The sequence below is a fragment of the Melospiza melodia genome, chromosome 28 (assembly GCF_035770615.1).
Source record: "Melospiza melodia melodia isolate bMelMel2 chromosome 28, bMelMel2.pri, whole genome shotgun sequence".
In the NCBI taxonomy this organism is placed as follows: Eukaryota; Metazoa; Chordata; class Aves; order Passeriformes; family Passerellidae; genus Melospiza; species Melospiza melodia.
Window position 1 is genome coordinate 3,373,134 of NC_086221.1, and position 19,647 is coordinate 3,392,780.

Below are 19,647 nucleotides of genomic sequence, written 5' to 3' on the forward strand. Positions count from 1 at the left end.
CCCGGTGCCGGTGGGATGCCGGGGCTCCGGGCTCGCAGGCAGCGCTGTGCTGAGCGCTGAGCTCCGCAGCCCGCCCGGAGGATGCTCCTGCCGGAGCTGTCCTTGGGAACGCGCTGCCCTGGAGGACGCTGGAACAGCGAGAAGCCGCTCTCGGGAGGAGCCATCGGCGGGGCTGCTGCCCTGGGCCCCCGGGCAGTGCCTGGCCCCGGGCCGGCGGGCAGGGGACACGGACACGGGTGAGGGGCCGAGGGCTCGCTGCCCCCGGGCGGCTCTGCGGGATGCTCGGCATGGCTGCACCGTCCTCATCCTCCTCCTCCTCCTCCTGTGCCCTGCCGGCAGCTGGCACAGAGCCTGCTCCATCCCCAGGCAGCTGCTTCACCTTCAAGCCTGCGAGCGATGTTCAGGCAGCGGAGGAGATGCGCTCATTTCCAGCAGACTGCAGGACATCCTGACTGCCAGCCGTGCCTACGGAAGCAGAACCATCCCTTCCTGAGTGCCGGACCCAGAGGTGACGGGGCCTGGTGGGACAAAGCCGAGGTGTGGTTGGCAGCCCTGGGGAGTGAAAGTGATGGGCACTGTCTGTGCTTTGGGTGCCAGCAGTGCCCCTGAGCTGGCAGTGCTGAGGTGACTTTGGGGCTGCAGTGTTGTGGGGAGAGGATGAGGAGAGAGAGGTGCTGGGGTGTGGATCAGGGCAGGGAGGCTGGGTGAGAGAGCCCATGCCCACGAGGCTGGAGGGCAGAAATGGGCATAAGGATTGGCTGGTCATCAGTGGGAAAACAGGTCCCAGTCTGGAGATCGAAGGTGCTCTTTGCACGGAGGGAACTGGTTATGAAATTATGGCCAGAGGTGCAAGATGACCCCATGGAAGAGGAGCTTTAAAATGGAAGTGAACAAACAGCAAGTACCAGGGATAACTTCAGATCTTCCTTTCCAGAGCACCAACTCCATAGGGACCCCATATCTTGCTGAAAGTAAAGCCATACCTATAAGGACTCTTCAAGGCCTCTGAGACTGTGTCACAGACCTCTCTCGTCCTCACATCCCAACAGATAATCTTAATGCACAGATGTCCATGGACAGAGGACACAGGGGATCCCATGTCTGGCACATCCCTGGCTGGGTCAGGGTGAATGGCTGGTGTGGTAACAGCTGACACTCTTCCCTCCATGTGCATCCCTCCATCACCAACCCTCCCAGCACCACTCTGGGCATCACCATCACCCCTGACACCCCACTGCCACCAAGGTCAGAGCAGAAAGGAATGCTGGGGGACAAGGGATGTTCCTGTTCTGGGACCTCACAGGAGAGAGGCAGGAAGGTGAGGGGCACAGCAGTGACCTGCCTGGAGCCATTTCCTTCAGTGCTGCTTCCTCCCATCCCCTGCTGGATTTTGCCCCTGGACACTGTCATGTTCCTCTTTGCTCACACCAGGTTGCAGCGGCTGTCCTGGTATCCTGGTCCTGTCCTTACAGCAAACTGACCCTGGGCTGGGATCTGCCCCCAGCCTGGACATTGTCTCCCCTCAAAGCCAGGTGTGCCCTGGCCCCAGCAGTCCCTGCTTGTAGGATCCAGCAGCTCTGCTCCAATGCTGCAGAGCTGGTGATGTGACATGGGACAAGCAGGGCTTGTCCTGGCACAGTCCTGGCCAGAGCATCCCCCAGCTCTCTGCTCCCCACTGCCCACACCCCTCTGTGAGCCCAGCCGGGGTCCCTCAGGAGGAGCCAGCTGGCAGCATCCTGCTCCAGGCAGGGGTCCTGAGGTGGCCAGAAGTGATGTGCCCAAAGGTGCATTCCAGGGGAGGGATGGAAGGAGGGAGGGCATGTCTGGACTGCCCTGCTCAAGGTCTCTGCCCACCAGCAGGGATGGGCACTGCTAAGTGACCAGGGACACCTGCAGGTGTGGGTGTGCACCTGCTCTGTGCCCAGCAGGCAGGAGGGGCAGGGCTCAGTCCCAGGAGGGCAGCAGATGTAGGTGGGTGCAGCAAGGTACAGGGGACAGCTTGCTGCCCAGATGGCACTCAGAACTGAAAAATGCCCTGGATCATGCAGTGTGTTCTGACTCCCTCTGCTCTTCGTCTCCCTCACATCCAGTCTCTCTCTACCAGCTCATGCCTCATTTTCCACCAGCACCTTCATTTTCCTGCTGTGGTCTCCACAGGTCTGTATCCCCTCTCATGCTTTCCCTTCTCATGCACCTCCTCAGCATGCTGGTGCTTTGGCAGAGAGGAGGAAGAGCAGCCATGCTGGCAGGTGGGAGCACACCAGTCTCCAGTTGTGCACCATCAGAGGTGTGTAAGGGTCAGGACATCTCAGCAGTGCAAACTTTTCTGATCCTAGGAGCCATGGCACATCCCCACACAACATCCCTGCTGTGTTGCTCCTACCGTGGGTGAGAGGCCATGGCCAAGGACAGTGCCTTCAGTCTCCACTGAAATTTTCTGCATAAGGAGCAGCCCCAGGGGCCAGGTGTAGTTTCCAGAGGCTGCATCTTGGGTGTCCTGCTTAGCGGCAGCTGGCACAGGCAGGTGTGTGACTGGCAGAGCCAAGCCAGCAGCACAGGGAGCTCTGAGCAGCAGAGGGAAAGTGCTGCAAGGCTTTCCTGAGGACATCCCTGAGCAGGAGGACCTTGGTGTTGTGGTGCTTCAGAGGCAGAGGATGCACTGCATCCCAGCATCTCAGCTTCTCCTTTTAACCCTGAGTGGGGTCCTTTGTCATGACCAAATTTGAGTGGAACCAAATAAGCCATTTTGCAAAGGAAGTGCATCAGCATCTTTCCTGCAGCATCCAGGGGCATTTCATAACCAAAGCAGCACCTGGCAGGAAGAATGTCTTGGTTTGAAAAGCCAGGTGTCTGCTAAAGAGGGCAGGAGCCTCCTTTGAAATTAAAAATGTAAACCCTCTCCCTCTGCATTATTATAATTTTGAAATTAAGGGCTCTCAGGTAAAGATATGGGAGTAGGAATAACAGTTCTTTACTAGGAAAATTAAAAATACAAATGGAATAAAACAACAACAACAAAAGCAAAACCAAAACCAAAAACCACTGCCAGAGTCAGAGCAGAGCTGATCCCCTGTGTGCCAGGGTGGTGTCCCAGTCCCATCCCATGGGAGCTCAGCCCTCCTGCAGTGCCAGCTGTGGCTCTGCTGCAGCAGGGATCCTGCACAAGGGGGGAGTTTTCCTCTGCAGCTCCAGGGCTGCTGCAGATGGGCCTGGGCTCCCTCTGGCCATGCAGGGCAGCAGAAAGCTGCTCCTCTGGCAGTGCAGGGGGCAAAGGCTGCTGTGCTGTGCCAGGCCCAGATTGGATCCAGGCAGGAATGCTTGGCTCCTCCCCTGGGCGGAGCATCTCCCATGGGATGCTGGGATTGGATCAGCCCTGCAGGGACACTCAGTGGCCATGGACAGCAGAGATCTCCTGGAGGGAGGGTTGGCTGTGGGAGAGAGAAAGAAAAAACTGCCCCATGAACAGCAGAGAACTGCCCCAGCTCTGACAGATGGTGATAGAATAAACACACCCATTTCCAACCTGAGACACTCTATCCTCAGGAACCCCTTGAACTCAAAGCCACCCAGATGGGACAGGTGCCCTCCACACTTAGAGCACAGATCCAGTTTTAGCCTCAGGAAGTCTCTGCATGTCTGGCAGCTTGTTATTCCAGCACAGATCCTTGTTTGTTTGCTCTGGTTCCTACTGGGAGCAAGTTTCTGCAGACACCTTGTTTAGTGCCTCAGTGCTGGTCATCTCAGCCATTCCTGGGCTCTGTCAGGGACAGTGGGAAGGAAGGGCAGTGTGTGATGGGGCTGTCTCCAGGCCTTACAGATGTGTTCTATCATCCCACACAGGGCACAGAGAATTCCTCAGTCTATCCTCTGGCCACTCAAGGATCTGCAGGTAAGAGAGAGGTGCTGGTGGCTTTTTCTCCAGGATAAGGCTGTTCTGCTGCTGGCCAAGCCCTGCCCTTTGCTCTGGTGCTTGGGCCTTCTGATGTCCTAGCCCTCAGGTGGCACGGGGTGGCAATGGGTGGCACTGGCAGGGCTGCCCAGGGAAGCTGTTCTGGCACACAGATGTGCACAGACGCGCAGCTCTCCAGCAAGGTGACAGCATAGTCACCTCAGTGAGCTGGGCTGGGGTGGCTGTGGCCAGAGCAGCCCTTTGAGCAGACACAGGGAAGGGTTTGGGGTCTGTGGGGCTGTTGGGGTGCAGCAGGAGCTGCTGCAGCACAGCGGGGTGGGGGCTGAGGAGGAAGGAAGCTGCAGAGCCCGGCACGAGCAAACAGGAAGAGCAGTGGGGATGTGTCAGGAAGGATGTGCAGTGCCTCAAGGGCAGACCTGGCCTACCTGAGTCAGGCCCAGGGACCTGCGACCCCAAATCCACTCCTGCCCTTCCCTGCTGGGGAGGGGGAGCCCACCTGTCCTACCTGAGGTACCCAGGGGTGGTGGTGGGTGCAGAGGGGTGTCCCAACATGGACAGGGATTGGGACAATGGGGTGGCACAAGGAGCACACGGGCAGGCACCGAGGGTGGGAGGCACTGAGTGAGCCCTGGCACATTCCAGGGGGATGGGGAACAGCCAGGGCATGGCCTGAGCAAGAGGACAGCAGCATGGGGGGATTCATGGCAGCATGGGGGCATTCATGGCAGCATGAGGGGATTCACGGCAGCATGCAAGGATTCACTGCAGCATGCAAGGATTCACGGCAGCATGAGGGGATTCACGGCAGCATGAGGGGATTCACGGCAGCATGCAAGGATTCACAGCAGCATGGGGGGATTCATGGCAGCATGGGGGGATTCATGGCAGCATGAGGGGATTCACGGCAACATGAGAGGATTCACTGCAGCATGCAAGGATTCACAGCAGCATGGGGGGATTCATGGCAGCATGGGAGGATTCGTGGCAGCATGGGAGGATTCATGGCAGCATGGGAGGATTCATGGCAGTATGGGGGGATTTGTGGCAGCATGAGAGGATTCATGGCACCATGGAGGGATTCATGGCACCATGGGAGGATTCACCCTGGCTTCCTGAGGGGCTGTGGTGCACCCAGAGCAGCCCCACTGCCTCTTGCCAAGCAGCCCGCCTCACACCTTCCCTCATGGCTGCTCCTGCCCATCCCTCCGTGCCCCAGGGTGGCACAGGGCTGGCCATGGCGTGTCACAGAGCCCATCGAGCTCACCCCACAGCCCCATTGGAGCTCCTATGGAGCCTCCCGGGGCTCCGGGGAGGCCGGGCCATGCCCGGGGCAGGCGGGCCGGGGGGAGCAGGGCCGGGCGGGCCGGGCCGAGCTGCGGAGCTGTGGCCGGTATGTGTGTGGGCGGCTGCCGGGGTGGGGGAGAAGGAGGGAGAGGAAGCAGCAGAGGCAGCAGCTCCTTTGATAAGCGGCTTCCTGAACACTTTCAAACCGTGCTGTCAGGCCGAGCGTGCCGTGCCCGCGGGCCTGGGCCGGGACCGAGGAGCCCTCACGGCGGGCAGCAGGTAGGCAGCCCTCAGGGCACCAGGCTGGACAGGATAGCCCCCAGGGCAGTGCCAGGCTGGGCAGGAGAGCCCTCAGGGCACCAGGCTGGGCGGGAGAGCCCCTGGGCACCAAGCGGGACAGGAGAACCCCCAGGGCACCCTCAGGGCACCAGGCTGAGGAGGAGAGCCCCTGGGCAGTCCCCAGGCAGTGCCAGGCTGGGCAGGAGAGCCCTCAGGGCAGCACACCAGGCCTGTACCAGGCTGGTGGGCATGTGTGTGGGCATGGCGGTGCCAGGCAGGCCCGGATGCTGGGCAGGCCATGTGAGCTGAGGTGCTTCCCTGGCATCTCCCAGGTGTTCCTGGCCAGACTGGGATGGGAGCCTGGGCTGTCTCCGGTCAGCCGCTGCTCTTGTCCTGCCTGCATTGAGGGCACAGGGATGGTGTGAGTGGCAGTGGTGGCATTGCCACTCCCAGAAATGCCACCGGGCGGCAGGGAATCCTGGGCAGCAGCTCCTGCCCTACCTGTGTTCCCAACCACCATGTGGACACCAGCTCTCCACAAGACCTCCCCGAGCAGATGGGCTGCCTGGGATCCCACTCTTTGCCACCAAGAGCTCTGACTCTGCATAATTCGCTTGCTCTGGGTCTGTCTTCTGCTCATGGAGGAAGCAGGGGATGAGGAGGGGGCTCAGGATCCCAGGGTGCTGCTGCACCATGAGGAACTGTGCCCAGAGGTGAGTCAGCATCACCTGCATCTGCCCAGCCCTGGTGATGGAGGATGTCTGACACCTTCCCCAGCTGGGCTGCCCACAGCCTTTTGCTCAATGACCCAGATAAAGCAGTTTCCTCTTGACAGTTGCTGTGACCTGCAGGATGGAGGAGGCTGTCCCAGGGCCATGGGGCTGTTTAGGGTGCCTGGTCTGTGTGTCCCTGCAGCAGGAGATGGCCAGGCTCTGTGCAGTGGCTACAGCCACCTCGTGTCACCTGGCTGAGCACTCAGACATTCCAGCTCCCAGTCCCCACCATGTCCCCAGGATGAAGCAGGGGGATGTGATGGGGAAGGGCTGGGAACACAGGGCATGTGCTTCCATGGAGGTGGAGAGCCTCTGGGGCTCCCCCAGGCCAGGCTGTGCCTGCCACCAGAATGGGTGTCCTCCTTCAGGAGACGGAGGTGGCCCTTGGTGCCATGCCTTGGTCACCAGTGTGGGCTGCAGTGCTGCAGGGAGGGTGACTGTGCTGCCAGCTCTCCAGGATATCTGCCTGCATACAGGGGCTGGGGGTCCTGCTTCCAGGACAACTGAGCACTTAAAACCCATCCCTTGCTTGCAGACCATCTGTGGGGGCTCCATCCAGCCTCGTGGTGTCTCTCACATCTGACTTTTCTTTTCCAGCTGCTTCTCCTCCGATGGCTCCATGCTCTCCCAGGAGCTGAGTCCCCCCTGTGTGGCCCTGCTGTGCTTCAGGACGAGGGCTCTGTGCTTGCTGCAGCATGGTCCAGGCCTGCTTGGTGTGCTCCAGAGTTCATAGGGGCAGCCTGGCAGCCCAGGCAGCTGCAGAGGACATGGACAAGGCAGAGAAGCCCAGTCCCCCTGCCAAGAAGCATGTGCGACTGCAGGAGAGGTGAGTGTGCCTCGGGGTACCCACTGCACTGCTCATCCCAGGGCTCCCCTGACATTCCTTTGCCAGCCCTCTGCCTGCAGCTGCCAGCTCTGAGTGTGGAGGCAGCTCAGGACAAATCCCAACACCTTCAGTCCTTCAGGGGACTTCCCACCAGAAAGGCAAAATGTTCAGCTATCAATCATAAAATGTTCAGCTAGCTCCTGTTCCTCAGTCTCCCCATCTGCTGGGGTCTCCATCTGCCTTTTGCCCAGTGTGGGGTGGTTTTAGCTGATGATGCAGTGGGCTGGGCTGTCCTTCTGTCCCAGGGTGGCAGTAGGTCAGCCGGGAACCCCTGTGCCTTGCAGGAGGGGCTCCAATGTGTCACTGGTGCTGGATATGAGCTCTCTGGGGAACGTGGAGCCCATCCAGCCTGTCTGCACGCCACGGGACATCACACTGAAGTTTCTGAGGACATCCAGCCACGTGCTGAGGAAACAGGAGCTCCAGCAGCACGCCCAGAGCCTGGCACAGCTCCAGGAGGAGTTCTCGGTGCGATGATCACGATTTTCCCTCTCCCTCCTCGCAGGAGGGGTGCCAGGGGCTGGCAGTGGTGGGGCTGGCAGGGTAAACATCAGGCTCTGAGCCCAGCTGTGCCCCACAGCCCCAGGGGGAGGGCAGGAGGTGTGGGCAAACAGGGGAGGGGTGCCCAGGTCTCACCTGGTCCCTGTGCACACGTGTCCTGTTGGGGTCCCTGCAAAACCCTGCCTTGCCCTGCTATACCATGCTCTTCTCCCAGCACTGCCTCTCTGGAAGGAGTCCCCCCCCAACTGGAGTAAAGCCAGGACTCATCCCAGGAGCTGGCATCTCTGCTGATGCCTCTGGGCCAGCTCTGCCCTGCTGGGCAGCCAGGTGTGCCACAAGCAGGGGACACGAGTGGCAGCAAAGGACTTTTCCTCATGGCTGTTTTCTCCCCTTGCAGAAAATCCCACCCAACTTCGTGAGTCCGGAGGAGCTGGAAATCCCTGGCCGTGCTTTCAAGGACAGATACAAAACCATTCTCCCCAGTAGGTGCCACTGTGTCCCTTTGCCTGTGTTTGTCTGTGGGTGAGGGGCGGCTCAGAGCAGCCCTGGCACTGGCGTGGGCACCCCTGGGTGCTGTTGCTGCCCATGTTGCAGGGGTGTGCACAGTGCTGGGGTACATGGGGAACTGCTCCTACCCAGGTGTGCAGCACTCCTGGGGCCTTCCATGTGCCAAGGGCATGGTCCTGGGAGGGTAAAGGCTGAGGGTGTTGTGGAGGGGCACAGCTGAGATCTGGTTACACAGGAATGCTGGGTTTTTCTTTAGAAAATCTTTTAAGGTTCTGTGAATGTCCTGGGGATCACTGCAGGTGAGTCACCCCACCTGCTCACTCCGGCACCTACAGGTTTGGGCTGTTCCCTGCCAGGGGAGTGAGGCTGAAGTGGGACAAGAACAGGCCTGGGGGAGGGTACAGACAGCTCTGGGCATGGCGTGGAGCAGGAGGACTCAGGCTCCAGCCCCTGGGGTCGGGGAGGGAGGATGGGCAGGATCAGTCCCTTGGGTGAGACCTGTGCCATCTTTCAGATCCTGAGAGCCGGGTCTGCCTCAGGAGGGCTGGGAGCCAGGAGGAAGACAGCTACATAAATGCCAACTACATCACAGTGAGTGTCCTCTCCTCCCAGGGCTCTCAGGGCATCAGGCTGCAGGTGCCACACTGCTCACACATGCTGGGGCACTGCCACCTGCTCTCCTGTGGCTGCCCTGGGGCTGCAGACTTAACTTGCCACCCCTGCTGGAGCTGGAGATGTGGCTCCATCTGCACAGGGCAGATACACTGCTCCTGTGGTGGGACAGTCTCAGGAGGGAGCTGCTCTCAGCTCCTGGGCACACTGAGCACCCCAAAAGGCTCCCTGGCAGTGGCTTCTCCATCTGCTCCTCACACACTGGCCCATTGTCTGGCACAGGCATGGGAGGCAAGCTGTGTCAGCAGCTCAGAGATCCTCAAACCTCACTGATCCTGGGATTTCCTCTCTGCTCAGGGAGCTTGCTGCAATTTCCCAGGAAGGGAGCTAATTAAAATGGGGCTTATGCTTGGCACTTGGTGGGTTCCTTTCCAGAGACTGAGAAATCCCCAGACCCTAGGGTGTTACATAGACAATTTAGTTTGATTCCATCCCTGTGCAAACCCTTCCAGGCTGCAGTCTCTGCCAGAGTGGGATCTCTGTGAGCCAGGTGCCAGCTTTGCCTTTGGGGCAGGGTTCTGGCTGAGCCACTGATCTCAGTGCAGCACCCTGGGCGGTGAAAACATAGGCTTGGATTATCGTTACTGCTACCTCTAGGATAGTTAAGTAAGAAGACAACTAGTAGAGTTAGGAGTGAAACTGCTGGTATTGTGGAGAATGGGACTGCCCAGGGCCAGGGAAGCAGAGGGGAGCTGTGGGTGCTGTGAGTGAGCCACGAGGGAAAGCAGGATGTGGACAAGCAGCCCACAAGAAGTGCTGGCTGGGGTGCCACACAAACCCCTGGGAGGTGGAGCTGTCAGGAGGGCAGTCAGGAGCATTTCTCTTGTGGTGCTTCTTGTGGCTCAGACCCACAGGAGCAAGCAGCACCCAGCAGGGAGGGTGAAAGCTCCCTGAGACAGGAGCACTGTGCCCAGAGCTGCTGGGAGCTCCAGGGGCAGTTTGCCCACGGGCAGCAGAGGAGCTGTGTGTTCTTGAGGCAGCTGCACAGCAGGTGACACTGCCACCCTGTCCCTACACCCCAGGTGTGGCACACCCAGGAATGCTGGGATTTCCTTTACAAGATCTTTTAAGGCTAAACTATTTAATTAAGAAATGACACCTAAATTATTTTCACTTTTAGCTCAATAACTCAAATGATTACTCAAAGCCCACAATGTGAGCTTTTTTGTCTCATTACAAAACACTACTTAAACTTACAAAGAAGAAGGTGAAGAATAAGGACTAGTAACTGGTTTAAAACTAGTTTATTTTAGTTATATATATATATATTATAGTAGTCTATTTTAGTTGTATATATATTATTGTATTCTAAAACTCTAAATTTTCTACTCAGTGAAATCACACACTTCTAACTGAACACAGTGCTATCAGTCAGCTTTGGAAGCTCTCTCTACATGCCCAGGTCAAACACAGTGTTCTCCTGGGTGTCAGAGTTTGTCAGCACAGAAAGTTTTAAACTCTCAGCATCCAGAACTCCATCATCTCCCCCTCTTGCTGCATCCCCTCTACCTCACCTGACTGCTGCCAATGCACAAGCACTGCCCATTCCTGTGGCACACACACCTGCACACACCTGTGCCCACTCTCCCCTGTGTGCAGCTGGTATTTCCTGACTCCTTCCTTCCCCTTGCCTCCCCAGAGGTGTAGCAGTGCAGGAATTTGTGGGCACATCAGAAAATTGGCAGCCCAGCCTGCCTGGGCATGCCTGGGAGGCACAGGAATCTGGGAGGGCTCTGCAGGTGTTTGATCACATCAGCCCCACCTGGGATTGATGCTCTTCCTGCTGAGGTGTTCCATGAAATGTCTTTGAGCATGGCTGTGGGGGGAAGGTGGAATTCCCAGGGTTGATACCCCCAGGGAATGACACTCCTGAATGGAAAATCACATTTCCTAGGGAAAATAAATCATTTCAAGGCATGAAATTAGGGCTCTGCAAAATGTTCCTGAGAACATTCCTATTCCTTAGCTGGGCCAGTGCAACTTCTTGTGAGACCAGAGCATCAACAGATTGCTGGGAGGGCGTGGATTTTCTATACCTTTGGCAATTTTATACCAGGAGAAGTGTCTGGGGGCAGAGGATGCCTGGAGCTGTGAAGCAGGGATTCCTGTTTGTCCCTGTGGAAATTCCCCCAGTGAGGAGTGCACTCCTTGTGTGTGCTTTGCCTTGCCAAGGCATCCATCAGCTACTGGCACACTGACAGTGCCCTTGGGTGTGCTAGGATGGACTTGCTCCTGGAGATGGGACCAGTGGGGTGGGGAGGATGCCTGGTGGCTCCTCAGCAGATCTGTAAAGCATTTTAAGGACAGGTTCAGTAGGAAACAGCACGTTTCAGCCTCTAAAGCATAGAGGAGAAAAGCGTGGTGGGGGCTGGCGTGAGCTGGGCACAGCCGCGGTGCCCTCAGGGTGCCCTCAGGGTGGCCCGGTCCCTGACAGGCTGTGCTCGGCAGGGCTACGCGGGCCGGCCCCGGGAGTACATCGCCACACAGGGCCCCCTGCTGAACACCGTGAGCGACTTCTGGCAGATGGTGTGGCAGGAGGAGGCGCCCCTCATCGTCATGATCACCGAGCTCCAGGAGCGCAAGGAGGTACCAGGAAGCCTGCCCAGCCCTGGGCACAGCGGGAGGGGGTGCTGATGGCAGCAGAGGGCTGTGTGAGGGTGTGAGGCCGCATGTGGGGCCCTGCACCCGCTCGCTGTGCTTTTATCTCAGAGGGTTCCCTGATGAATCACAAGTGGAGGAGCAGATCCCCAGGGCTGCAGCCTTGGTCCTAGCTGGTTTTCCTCCTCACATGGCTGTGTGCTCTGGGCACTCTTTACCAGCTGGATAATAAAGGGTTAAGGCTGGATAAAGAGTTTAGGGCAGTCCCCAGGGATGGGGCAGAAGCAGTGGGCAGCAATGCCCCTCTGGCCCCCAGAGCTTGCCCTGGGCTGAGCTGTCAGCCAGGGAATCCAGCCCAGGCACTGCTGCCCACTGCTTCTGCTTCTGGGGTGGGAGCCAACAGCACCTGCCTGGGGGAACTGAGAGCTGGAAACTCTTTCCTGGCCATGTCCTTGCTCCCTTCTCTCCCTGTGCCCTGATTCCTGCTGCATCTGGAAGCTTCCTGGGCTGAGCAGGGATGCACATCCCTGGGGCCTGAAAGCCAGGGCAGGGCCTGGGAGAGGGTGCAGGGGCAGGGATCCATCCCTTCTTTGCTCTCCCTCTGTATCACTCCACCTCCACCTTCCCCACTCCCCTACTGCCCCCAAGGTGAGGACCCCTCCCACCAGCACTGACTCAAGCACAGTTCAAACATCCTCGAGGAGGGTCCTTGGGTGCCTTGAGCATCTCCACAGCCACAAACCTGCCTTGTTCTCCAGAAATGTGTCCACTACTGGCCTGAGAAGGAGGGCACCTACGGCCCCTTCACCATCCACGTGCAGGGGGTGAGCGAGTCTGTGGAGTACGTGGTGCGGGACCTCTCCATCCAGGTGGGTCTCATCCTGGGGGCACAGAGGGAGCACCTGGGGCCCAGCAGTGCCCCTGGCACCCCTGGCATCTCTGGTGAGATGGCAGTGCTCTGTGACAGGAGAGAGGAGGGTTCATGATTCTCAGGAGGGCCCTGCCAGAGGAGGGGTGTGCAGAAACTGGGGAGGCTGGGAGGGAGCAGGAGCCAGTCGTGGGGTGCAGAGGAGAAGGGTCAGCTGGGCAGAGCAGCACCAGCCTGGTATTTTTGCACTGTGGCACTGGGCTCTGCCCCATGGGCTCTCTGTGTCACCCTGGGCTGACACCAGCCAGAGGATCTGGCTTGCTTTGCCTGGACTCTGGTGGCAGTATTGGAACACTCTGCATCTGTTCTCATCCTCTGGCTCTGGCCCTGGGGTCTCTCCCTCATGTCTGGCAGAGGCTCAGAGAGGGATTCAGAAGGAAAATGGCTGAGATGGGTGCAGGCTGCTTGAGCTCTGCTGAGCTGAGCTCCCCATTTCATCTGGCCCGTGCCCTCACATCCCCATTTCTCTTTGTGCTGTGCTGGAGAAGCTTGGGAAGGAATGCCGCAAGGTCAAGCACATCCTCTTCCCCTCCTGGCCAGACCAGCAGACACCTGAGTCAGCCAAGCCCCTGCTGCACCTGGTGGCCAAGGTGGAGGAGGCTCTGCAGACTGCAGCCAGCCCAGGGCCCATCGTGGTGCACTGCAGGTAAGAGCTTGCACCTCACTGAGCCCTGTCTGTGCTTCTGTCCAGGGTCAATCCCCTGTGAGCGCTCACACACAGGTCCCAGGTGGTGCAGAAATCCCAGGGCACAGCCACCCACAGCAGCTCCTGTCCTGGCAGCTCAATGGTGGCATTAGAGTGGCAGCTCCTGCACTGGGGTCCAGCAGGGTGGGAGCAGGAGGGGTCTGCATTGGGACCCAACCACCAGCCCCACCCTACACCCACATCTCCAGCTCTGGAAGGTCCTGCTTGAGCAGGGAGATGGAACCAGGTGGCCCCATGGTTGGTCCCTTTGAACCTGACCCATTCCTGCTCCCTGTGCCACCCAGCATGGCCTGTGGCTTGGATGTGGCCATGTTTCAGGACAGCTCTCCTGCAGGAGGTGGCCTCTGGCTGTTCTCTCCTTGCTGAGTGAATCTGGGGACAGTGGAGCAGAGCACCCAGCTGTCCCTATGGAACGGGCAGCATGCACTGCTGCAGGCTGAGTGCAAACCTGGTGCTGGGGTTAGAGCCCAGCTGGGAGGGGAGGGCTGCAGAGCCCCCTGCACTGCACAGGGATGGGCACAGACTGGTTTTGTGCTTGCAGAGCAACCTCAGCTGGGCTGTGCCACTCGGCAAGAGCTCCCTGCCATGGCAGAGTGACCCCAGCCCATGGATTTGGTGCCTGGCTCAGAACCTTGGTCTGGCAGCTGGGGCCAGGACCCAGCATCCCTCTAGGCAGAGATCCCAATCCAGGAGTGCAGCAGCTCAGCAATTCCAGCACAGGCAGTGGGTGCTGAGGGTGCTCACAGCTGTGTCTGCCCTGCAGCGCGGGCATCGGCCGCACCGGCTGCTTCATTGCCACCAGGATCGGGTGCCAGCAGCTGCAGGACACGGGGGAGGTGGATATCCTGGGCATCGTGTGCCATCTGCGCATAGACAGGTGGGTACCCAGGGCAGGGGGCTCCCTGCTGGGTGCCAGCCTGACAGCAGGGCTGGGGGAGGGATGTGGCAGAGACATGGGCATGGGCATCCCAAGGGGCATGGGGACTATTTCTGCTGAAAACCAGAAAGGTGCCTGGGGAAAGCAGGTGTGTGGATGGCAAACAATTCCCAGTGCCAGGCTGGTTCTGCAGTCAGAGCTGTTGTAGCTCTGAGCTGAGGACACAAGGGAGAGGAGAGGGGCTGTGAACCTGGCAGCCATCTGCTCCTCCCTTCCAGCTCAGCCACCAAGTCCAGAAACACTCCACCTGGCCACTTTTCAAGAAGTACAGGTGAAAATTAGCACCAAATCAGCTGCTAATCTCATTTTGAACAGCCCAGCAGTGCTTCTGAACCCCTCCATTCTCTGGGCTGCTTTGCTGCCTGTTTCAGAGGCATCTTGATATGGCTGGTGCAGCGGGAATGTTTGTGCCGTGGGAGCAGAGAGCTGGAGCAGGGTTCTGTGTCTGTGAAGTGTCAGTGGTCCCTGCCTTTCCCTTGCAGGGGTGGGATGATCCAGACGAGCGAGCAGTACCAGTTCCTCCATCACACGCTGGCTCTCTACGCCTCCCAGCTGCCAGAGGGGGCAGCCTGCTAGTGCAGGGCTCCCGCCGGGCCCGTGGCTCCCTGCTCGGACCTCTCCTGCACCAGCCTGGGGATACCTTCACCAAAAGCCCTCCTGATGCTGCCAGGCCACAGAGCAGCAGCATGAGCATCCCTCGGGTGCTCCCTGTGCATCCCACAGCCCAGCCAGCCCAACTGTGGCTTTGGACCCTGGGGATGAGCAAGGTGAGGTGCTGCACTGGCTGCTCCACGTGGCCACTGCTGCTGCCTCCAGGCAGATTTCACCCGCAGAAAGCAGCTTTGGCTTTTGAGAGGTGCAAGATCCTGACGCAGAAGAGCAAGCTGTGTGGAGGAGTTGCAGCTGGCAGATGCTGGGAGTGTGGTTTGCCTTTCAGCTGCACACAAATGTCCACCCTGTCAGACACAGCACTGGTGGAACTACCCTGAAATAAACAGAGCCTCTGTCCTGGCTGTGCATCCTTGTGGGCAGGGCTGGGCTTGCTCCAAACATGCACCATGAAGCTCTGCTTGCTAAAGACACACCTTGATGGCTTGGTGCACAGTCACTAACAGCGTTCCACAGCTTCCTTTCCTCTCCACCTTCAGCCAACACCTCCTCAACAGCCTTAAAGCAGAATCATAGAATTATAAAGGTTGGCAAAGACCTCCAAGATGATCAAATGCAACCTCTGATTGAACCCCACTGAGCCCACTAAACTGCATCATGAATTGCCATGTATATTTGTTTCCTGAGCACCTCCAGGGATGGTGAGTCCACCTCCTCCCTGGGCAGCCTGTGCCAGTGCCTGAGCACCTTTCAGGGAGGAAATTTTCCCCCATATCCAACCCAGACCTCCCCTCTCTCTAGCAGGGGAGATTGCCAAATGCAGTTTGCAAGTGATGTGTTCCCAATTGCCTTTTGTTACATGAGGGTGGGGATTTTAAATTCTTGGGGTTTTTTTCTGAATTAAGAACAAAATAATATTTGGGTTTTATTAGGTTGGCTTTTTAAACTGATAAATCCAGAGGGGGAAATATAGAAGATGGAAAAACATTTTGTCATAAAGCATGGAGATGGAAATACTCTGGGAAGTATTTTGAAGTACTATGAAGGTATCCAAAGCTGCCCTTGCCAATGGGCATCAAACACCCATTTGGGCAGTGAGGGCTGGGAAGGAGAAGGGAAATGCCCAGTCTGTGCCCAACCATGTCACAAGCCCTGACATGATCCAGTGTGAGATGCAGGGAGAAAAGGCTCAATTTTCCTGCTGGAAGATGTGTGTGCATGACCTACCCCTTCCCCCCTCCATGGCTCCCCAAAATGCAGCTGAATTGCTGCCCAATGGTCATCCCTGCCCACTTCCCTCCCTTGGCACCAGGCACAAATCTGCTTCCTGGCCCAGCAGCAGGAAAAGGAGCAGATCTCAAGTGCCATCCTTTCACCTGCTGCATTTCCATCGTCCTGGCAGAGAAATCTCTCTGCTCCTAGTGCCAGCTCAGCCCTTCCTCAAGCCCCAGCCTGCCCAGCCAGGACATTTGGGGTGGAATTGTGTTCTCTGTGGGACTCTTGTGTGATGCTCAGGCACTTGGAGAGGCTGTGGAGTTTCTGCAAGCTCCCTGCAGGTCAATGCATGGCTCAGGACTTTGTCTTCTCTGGTAATTTGGTGTAACACTTGTCTTTAATGGTGTCTCTGAGGCACCCATGGAGGTTTGAGTTGTCAGACAGGCTTTATTCAGCATCCCCCTCCTCAAGTCTTTTTCACCCACTCCCATCAAGCAGGAGAAGTTGAAGACTTGCAAACTGCACCTGGACAGTCTTCCTGCACTCCCTGGACAGCAGGACACACACCATTTTCCTCTTGCTTTTAGTGTGCTGTCCAGAGGAGAGCTCTTAGGGCAGGCTCAGGCCAAGGGCTGCCTGAGGGTCTCCCAAGGCATGCAGGAGCAGCACCAGGATCCCAGCTGGGCCAGGGCTGTTGTCACCTCCTCCCAGATTCCCCATCAGGTGCTGGGAGTTTTTCCAGCTCAGCTGTCTGATGCAGATTATGATCAGTTAAGCAGATTTCCTGCCTTTGATCTCAGTTTCTACCAGCTCCATCTGCTCCACACTTACCTGGCCCCTGTGGGAGTTCTCTCCATCCTCTGTGGATGCTGGGGACATGGTTCTCAGGATGCTGCAACCCAGTGCCCCCAGCTCTGCCTGGGCTGTACCTCCCCTGGAGCACAGGAACACCATGAGCAGGACAGCTGGGACCATACCTGGTGTTTAAGTGGGGAACTGAGGAACAGCAGCAATCTTGCTGTGCTGACCCAAGCTCAGGGGCTTAATGCTAGCATAGCATCCCTGTGTTATTGCCAAACCCTCCCTGGGCTCAGCCCATGTCAGGGGTGAAGAAGAGTTTGTGTAGCACAGGTCATTGGGAGTGGGGCTGGCTCAGCCTCATCCCCAGTGGGTGCAGCTGTGAGCAGCAGTGAGCAGCACTGACAGCACTGAGCCATGGAGTGCCCAGGGGTGCTGAGCAGCCACAGAGGGAACAGAGGGCACACAGGTGCACTGCATGAACATGAGGTTGGGCTAAAAAACAAGAAGGGCCAGTTCTTGAAGTCTCCTGAAGTGGTGTGTATTGGAAAAAAGCTCCCAATATTCCCAGTTAGATTGTGCCTGGGCCAGTCTGACCCTCGCTGCCGGGCCAAAGGCAGCAGCTGCGGTGTGTCACCCCAGAGATACCTTGGCTTGCTGGTGGTTGCAGCTGGGCACTGAACAAGTCCAGGCTTGTTAGGAACCCCGTTTACCTCAGGAGGAATAGCTTCAGGTGATGGTGAAGAGAAAAAGGAGAGGATTCTGCTAGAGGGTTTAATGTCCAGAGGTTTATTCCATGGTTACAGAGGTCTGAACGTGAGCAACTGCTCCAACAGAACCACTGGCCACATGGTCTGATCACCTTTTAAACTCAGGGACAGGGGGAGGGGAGGTACAGGTGAGCCACCAACCAGGTGAGAGGGGCAGGGTCTCAGGGGAAGATGACACCCAGACAGGCCAATGACCCCTGGGCATAGGGGCATCCTTTGAACTTGACCAACCACACGAGGCCTTGCTGGAATGTTCAGCCTGATTGACAGGACTCACTCAGCATGGGGGCAAGGGGGAAGGGAGAGAGGTACAGGCACACCTGGGGAAGTGACCTGGAAGGCCAAAATGGGACATTACAGCACACCACAACATGTGTGGTGTTGCTCTGTGTGGGTTGAAGCCTTCTGGTATTACGTGGTGACACTCTGTGTATTGTGCCCATCTCAAGTGTGATGTGTGCTGTGACAGGTTTGAGCTGCTCTGGCTGTGTCCTGAGAAACTGCCTCAGGTTCATAAACAGCACAGGGTGCCAGCGGACAGAGAAAAGGAATCTCTCTAAAATCTTGTGCTCTCCCAAGCCCTGGGCTAGCATTAAGCCCCTGAGCTTGGGTCAGCACAGCAAGATTGCTGCTGTTCCTCAGTTCCCCACTTAAACACCAGGTATGGTCCCAGCTGTCCTGCTCATGGTGTTCCTGTGCTCCAGGGGAGGTACAGCCCAGGCAGAGCTGGGGGCCCTGGGTTGCAGCATCCTGAGAACCATGTCCCCAGGGCTCAGGAAAAGTCCTTCCTCCACACAATCATAAACCAGTTTGGGTTGTAATTCCATCTAGTCCCAACCCCTCCCACTATCCCAGGCTGCTCCAAGTACAACCTGGCCCTGGGTACTCCAGGGATGGGGCAGCCACAGCTTCTCAGGGCAGCCTGTGCCAAGGCCTCACCTCCCTCTTTGTGAAACATTTCTTTCTGACATCTAAGAAAATATATTAGGTATAAAGATACAAGATATAAGATCCTATTTTATCCATATGACTGTAATTTTGGCCTGGGGATTTCCAGGCTGATAATCCTTGCAACAGCTCACTGGGATGGGAGGAACACAACATGGTGGCCACATGGCACACATCACTGTTGTGGCACACACCACCTTTGGTGGTGGCAAGTAGACCCAGAATGCTCCAAATTCACTTGCAGCTGGTGGAAAGCTTCAGTGCCATCAAACACAGCACTGCTTCAGAAAGTCCTTGGAAAGGCAGAGCATGTGCCAAAATAAAGCATTTTGATTAATTAATAACAGCTTTGCTCTCAGGTGAGTGATGGTAACCACAGGCTCCAACAGCACCTGTGGACTCCAAGTAATCAGTGACCAAGCCATCACCTGGAAAGCAGACATTTCAGGAAAGATTTCTTCACCAAAAGGGTGCCCAAGGCCCTGGCACAGGCTGCCCAGGGCAGTGGTGGAGTCACCATGGACGTGGTTCAGCGGTGACCATGGCAATGTTGGGTTAACAGCTGGACTCAATGATGTTAGCAGACTTTTCCCATCTGAACAATCCTCTGATTCTATGAAAAAAAAAAAACCCTTCAAGCAGAAATTCCATGCAAGATTTGGGGGATGATGAATTTTTCACTGGTATGAGGAGTTCTGAAGGGGTGATTACAGAAAACAATGATATTTCTGCTTCCTAGGCCTCCCTTTAGGAGCACAGGGATCCTGAGCAGGCTGCAGCAGCTTGGAGAGCAAAACACTTTCTGTCTCCAAAAATAAAGTCAGCTTCCCCATGACTTATAGCACATGAGGGAAACTTCCTCACCATTAATTGTCAGGACTGTGAGGTGAATTGAGCTCTAACCCAGTTTCCCCATTTCCTGTGCACACCCATTTGTCTCAGGCAGCTCCAGCAGTGGATTCAGCACTTTGTCTCTCACAGAGCACCAGCAGCTGCTGCAATAAAGGATCTGCTGTGAGGAAACTGCAAACAGCCTGGTGTGTCAGTCCTCGCTTTAGGCCTGGCTCAAAGCCCACGTGGATGGAATGAGCCCTGTTGGAGTGGCACAGCCAGGGAGCCCCTGTGTGGCAGAGCACAGCAGAGCCAAGGCACAGCCCTGGGGCAGCTCTGCACCCCCAGCCCAGCAGAGTGAGCAGGGCCAAAGCAAGAGGGTTCTGAGGCTGCTGAACCTGATGGCTGAAGGCTGCTAAGGCAGCAGGCTGGGTACGGCTCTCACAGGAACATCCTCTGAGGGAGCTGTGCCTTTGGGTTGTGTCTCGTTCTGCA

At 57.3% G+C, this 19,647-nt stretch overlaps 1 protein-coding gene across 2 annotated transcripts; it reads left to right on the top strand.

Moving 5' to 3' along the window:
- The first annotated feature begins 375 nt into the window (after positions 1 to 375).
- PTPN7 (protein tyrosine phosphatase non-receptor type 7) lies at positions 376 to 15,521 on the top strand. 2 transcript variants are annotated; one of them, XM_063178038.1, is made up of 11 exons: positions 376 to 508; positions 3,841 to 3,889; positions 6,844 to 7,072; positions 7,417 to 7,600; positions 8,031 to 8,115; positions 8,655 to 8,731; positions 11,261 to 11,398; positions 12,169 to 12,279; positions 12,827 to 12,984; positions 13,808 to 13,921; positions 14,464 to 15,521. In XM_063178038.1, exons 3-11 carry the CDS (start codon positions 6,942 to 6,944, stop codon positions 14,555 to 14,557), a joined length of 1,092 nt encoding a protein of 363 aa, XP_063034108.1. In that variant the 5' UTR covers positions 376 to 508; positions 3,841 to 3,889; positions 6,844 to 6,941; the 3' UTR covers positions 14,558 to 15,521. The 2 variants fall into 2 exon arrangements, with proteins under 2 accessions (XP_063034108.1, XP_063034109.1); XM_063178039.1 differs by lacking the exons at positions 376 to 508; positions 3,841 to 3,889 and adding an exon at positions 4,291 to 4,420.
- Positions 15,522 to 19,647: the final 4,126 nt, after the last annotated feature.

Coding starts and splice junctions, on each gene's coding strand:
- PTPN7 (XM_063178038.1), top strand. CDS start 6,942: ATGGTCCAGGCCTGCTTGGTGTGCTCCAGAGTTCATAGGGGCAGCCTG. Junction 12,280..12,826: donor TGCGGGACCTCTCCATCCAG/GTGGGTCTCATC, acceptor GTGCTGGAGAAG/CTTGGGAAGGAATGCCGCAA. Junction 13,922..14,463: donor TGCCATCTGCGCATAGACAG/GTGGGTACCCAG, acceptor TTTCCCTTGCAG/GGGTGGGATGATCCAGACGA.